The sequence below is a fragment of the Drosophila persimilis genome, unplaced genomic scaffold (assembly GCF_003286085.1).
Source record: "Drosophila persimilis strain 14011-0111.01,24,50 unplaced genomic scaffold, DperRS2 tig00000520-arrow-pilon, whole genome shotgun sequence".
Classification (NCBI taxonomy): Eukaryota; Metazoa; Arthropoda; class Insecta; order Diptera; family Drosophilidae; genus Drosophila; species Drosophila persimilis.
The window spans coordinates 1,352,625-1,356,761 of NW_020825317.1; the positions used below are offsets into that span (position 1 = coordinate 1,352,625).

Here is a 4,137-nt window from a genome sequence, read left to right on the forward strand (position 1 = left end):
AGCTTTATATTATATTTTATATAATATTTTTATATTATATTTATATTATATTATTCGGTACAGTAGAACGCTCTGATCGTTTTGCCCAGCTTTCTCACGTCCAAAATTTCATGCAGGATATGACCCCCGCGTTCTTTTGAGATGCCTTGAGATCGGCGATCTGCCAATACGAGATCGTGGATTTTTGTTACGTTTTCCTCCGAGGTAGCCATTTTCGGGGCCCCTGGACGAGGCTCATCGCTAAACTCGCTAAACTAATTTTTGACGGTCGCCATCGAAGGAGACGAGTCACCGTACAAAGCATCCCAGCGCTCTTTGATTTCGCTGCGCGATTTCCGTTCCAAAAATAAGAATCGAAACACCGACCGATATTGCTATTTTTCCATTTTTATAAAATCAGCAGACAAGCCCGCTTCCACACGTGGTGAAAAAAAAAAAAATATCATGAGTTTGATTTGGATGAAATTTTAACAGTAGCCGTCTAAAAGAATGATGAAGAACGGTGAGGCTATGTACCTATCAGACCACCCTCGTATATACTGTATGGAGCAGATTACAGCCGTATGTTCTCTCTCTCTCTCTGTCTTTTGGTACCTCTGTAGAGGTAACAGAGCTCTGTTAGCAAAAGGCTCGATTTAATTTCTATACTTGAATTTATTTTTGCACTGCGTTTATCCCCTTTCTACCTACTGACTTTATGAAGTGTAATGGAACACGGGCAGTAGCATACTTAAGAAGTTACATGTTATACTTATATTCAGAGAAATTGTATGTCAGTCATCTTTCATCAGGGGTATTCACATGTTCAAGTCGTTTTCCGCTTCTCTTAGAAGTAGCCGAATAACTTCCAGTAACTATTTGTTATCTTGGTTCTAAAGTTCCATGAGTACATGTCATTCAAATTTTCCAGTCGAATCATCATCAATGTATTCCTCAGTATCAAACTTCTCTGAAATCGCCTTCAAAAGTCTTCCTGATTCCCGTTTTGACGATGGCCTGATCATTGTGGATGCCTTGTTTTATTTATTATTAATAATATTTTAATATACTATAATAATACAACTGTTAAGGAAACAAAAGAAATTGTGTGAAACTAATGATAATTTGTATTGCCTACGGCAGTTGTATTGTATTAATGATTTCATTCAACGGTCAAATTAGATCAATAAATCAAATTAGATCTATGTTCGGAAGGTATGATAACTATTTTATATGTATTTCATGGATGTATTTCTTAATGCTGAAATTCAGGTCTCTTCTTTCTCTTTTTCAGTTCAGGGATTCTATTTCTTCAAGGAAAATTTGATTAATTGCTTATTTTTCTGCATGATCAATTTCATAGTCCACCGGCAGAGAGCCTACGGCTGACTTGTAGTACGTATCGATGTATTGGAAGCCAAATCGGCTTTTGGGACCCATATAAGGTGCCACATCGTACCCATTTCGGAAACGGCAGAAGCTTTGACTAAATGTAGCAGACATGCGTTGCATCCCTGCACAAATGTGGCCAAAGGTCAGCCGGTCGTGCATTTGGTGCTGCAGTATGGCCATCCTGCCCAGAAAACGAAACTGGTCCCCGCTCAATGGGCGTGCTGTGAAAAGTTGGCGAGACTCACTTACCTGCAGTGAGGAATCGGATAATTAACGGATAACGAATTTCCCTTTTGGTATGGCACTTACCCCGGTGACCTCGTCGCAGAGCAGTTCCCTTAGAGGAATATTAAGCACTGACGAAATCGCTTCTGGCAATGAGCAGGCACTTTTATCTTGCCGGGCTACGCACAGAGCCACAAATGTGTCGCTGAATCCAGTCAGTTTAATTTGGTGCTTATAGAACAGCTGATCGGAAATACGATGACTATAGTGCACCACTTTTCTCGGATATTTAGCCTCCAGCAGCTTTTTCAACTCGGGAAAAAAGGCGCCCAGTGCCTGGATATCGAACACATATGTCTGATTGGCCGTGGCCACCACTAGCACCGCTACGGGTCTGTGGCGTCCATATAAACTAGGCTCCGCAATCACTGATATGCTCAACTGATCTCGCATATCGTTAAGTGCTTTGTGATAAGCCGCGTCTGCCTGCTGTATGTATACGATTCGATTAAGCTTCCTTTCCAGAGAGCTCAACTCGTGGCTCATTAGAGGAAAAATTGTTTTCTCACGCGACGGGCTGATCTCCTCAGCCGTCTTAAAGGACGCTACACTATCATCATCGCTATCCGCCATTTTTTTCTAGGAATAATAAGGAAAGTTGTATGGAGTGTTTGAAGTCAAAAGCGTGAATTTCCATATTCTGAAGTGTAAGAAAAATTATTTTTCCATGCTTACCAAAGATTGATATTATAGTTGAAAAAATAAGTTTGTCTATGACATCTATTAGTTTTGGTTACGAATTAGTCCTTTATAGTTATATGATAATGTCTTTATAGCCAAAGATGAAACACTTTGTGTACAAAGAAGTACATATGGCGGGAAGAGTGACCGAACTTTGAAGGCCAAAAGAAACCGCACACAGAACTAACCGCAGAGTCAAACGCATTAGGAAATTCAGTCACCGTTTAATCGATATATCGAGTCGGTATTCTGCATGGACCACCAACAGATGGAGCCGCCTTGGTAGGTGTAGAATTCATGTAAAAATCAGATAAATAGCCTTACTTTGCACTATTATGTACATGTGTATGTATATGTACACCTAATTCTGTTTTAACACGGTAGATTGGTTCCTGAAAAAACCGCGTAAAAATAGACGTTGATCGTATGCAAAAATAGTTGATTGGTTCCTTGTCTCTAAAACCTATTAAATTTGCGCATAAATAATACAGTTCACAAAATACTAACACATTTCTATTGAAAATAAATGTGTTAATATAATAATTAATAGAATAATTAATAAATCCTATTAAATTTCCACACAGCGGTCAATTTCTCTGACCAGTAAATTTGCTTGCATGTATATATGTATACGAAAAAAAACTAAAGAGAATCAAATATGCATGTACATATTCGCTTTATGCTCTTTCTTGTTTTCGTGTGGTTTCTAGCTGTTTGTGTTTTTATCTATTTGTGTTGGATTATTTTGAACCGTGTTGAATGAAATAAAATCGTGAACAAAATTTAGAATGTTTGATTTTCAAACCGTGTAAAAACAGAATTAGGTGTATTACATTTATATATTCCGCTCAAGCCTAGCAGGATACCAAAAAATACCATCGGCTGCTTTTCTCGTAGTAATCGGTATTTTATGGAACCACTAACCATGCAGTATATAATTGTCCCAGTTTACAACCCGATCATGTCGCAAACGAATTTGCTGCGTACACTCCCAGCGTTCAGCCATGAGCCAGCCAGTCAGCAGCGCATTTGAATGACTGTGTAACACACAGAATTTGTGATATATTTAGGATTGTATTCATTTTTTCATTGTGTGTATTGCTCAAGGTATAAATGTATGTATCACACTTATTATGTGTACATAAATGTAAAGCTTGCCACACAATATCAGAAGAACTGTTATTTTGTGTATGGGTATTTCCATTTCCATGCTAAGGTTTCCACAGACCAAATATCTAAAAGCTAAAATAAAAAAATTTGCATGTACCTTTGTTCTGATGTTATTTTCTAAATTGATTGAAAATTAATTAATTTAACCAATTGAAATAAAATTTCGTTAGCTTTGATCTAAAAACCTATTACAATAAGCACAAGTTCACTTGTTCGGTATTTTTATGGTCAAGTTTTCGGTTACTATTTTCTTCTAGATGATTTTTGATGAAAGTTTCTTCTCAAAATCTATTTAACATATTGAACTAACTAAAAAAATTCCAGAATTTACTCAATATTGGTTAATGGTATATTTGTTAGCTTTTATTAACCCAAGACGTTTTAGTCCTGTGCAAGATGTCCCATGCGACAGAGGTCACATTAGAAAAATTGTTTATTAAGGTATTCAAGGTGCGACGTAAAAACTAGAACATACTTAGATCAGCAAAATTTTCCACCGATCGAATCATGTATAATATTCTTATGGAAACGTATATGTAAAAATGTTAAATGTATCAAATATTTCTCTATTCAGCTAAACTGCTGAGCTGATGGAAAATTTTGCTGTTTTGAGTACCAAGCTTATGGCTA

The 4,137-nt window shown here is 37.1% G+C and overlaps 1 protein-coding gene across 1 annotated transcript; it reads right to left on the reverse strand.

Annotated features, from left to right (window-relative positions):
• Positions 1-1,084: 1,084 nt before the first annotated feature.
• Positions 1,085-2,392, reverse strand: LOC6602846 (protein Exd1 homolog). The gene is made up of 3 exons (XM_002027839.2): positions 2,332-2,392; positions 1,681-2,235; positions 1,085-1,620 (listed from the first exon to the last, which is right to left on the reverse strand). Exons 2-3 carry the CDS (start codon positions 2,227-2,229, stop codon positions 1,315-1,317), a joined length of 855 nt encoding a protein of 284 aa, XP_002027875.1. The 5' UTR covers positions 2,230-2,235; positions 2,332-2,392; the 3' UTR covers positions 1,085-1,314.
• Positions 2,393-4,137: the final 1,745 nt, after the last annotated feature.

Bases quoted from the DNA above. Each gene is read 5' to 3' on its own strand.
- LOC6602846 (XM_002027839.2), bottom strand. From the start codon at position 2,229: ATGGCGGATAGCGATGATGATAGTGTAGCGTCCTTTAAGACGGCTGAG. The intron at 1,621-1,680 runs GTAAGTGCCATA...TCCTCACTGCAG, and splicing joins TCTGCGACGAGGTCACCGGG to GTAAGTGAGTCTCGCCAACT.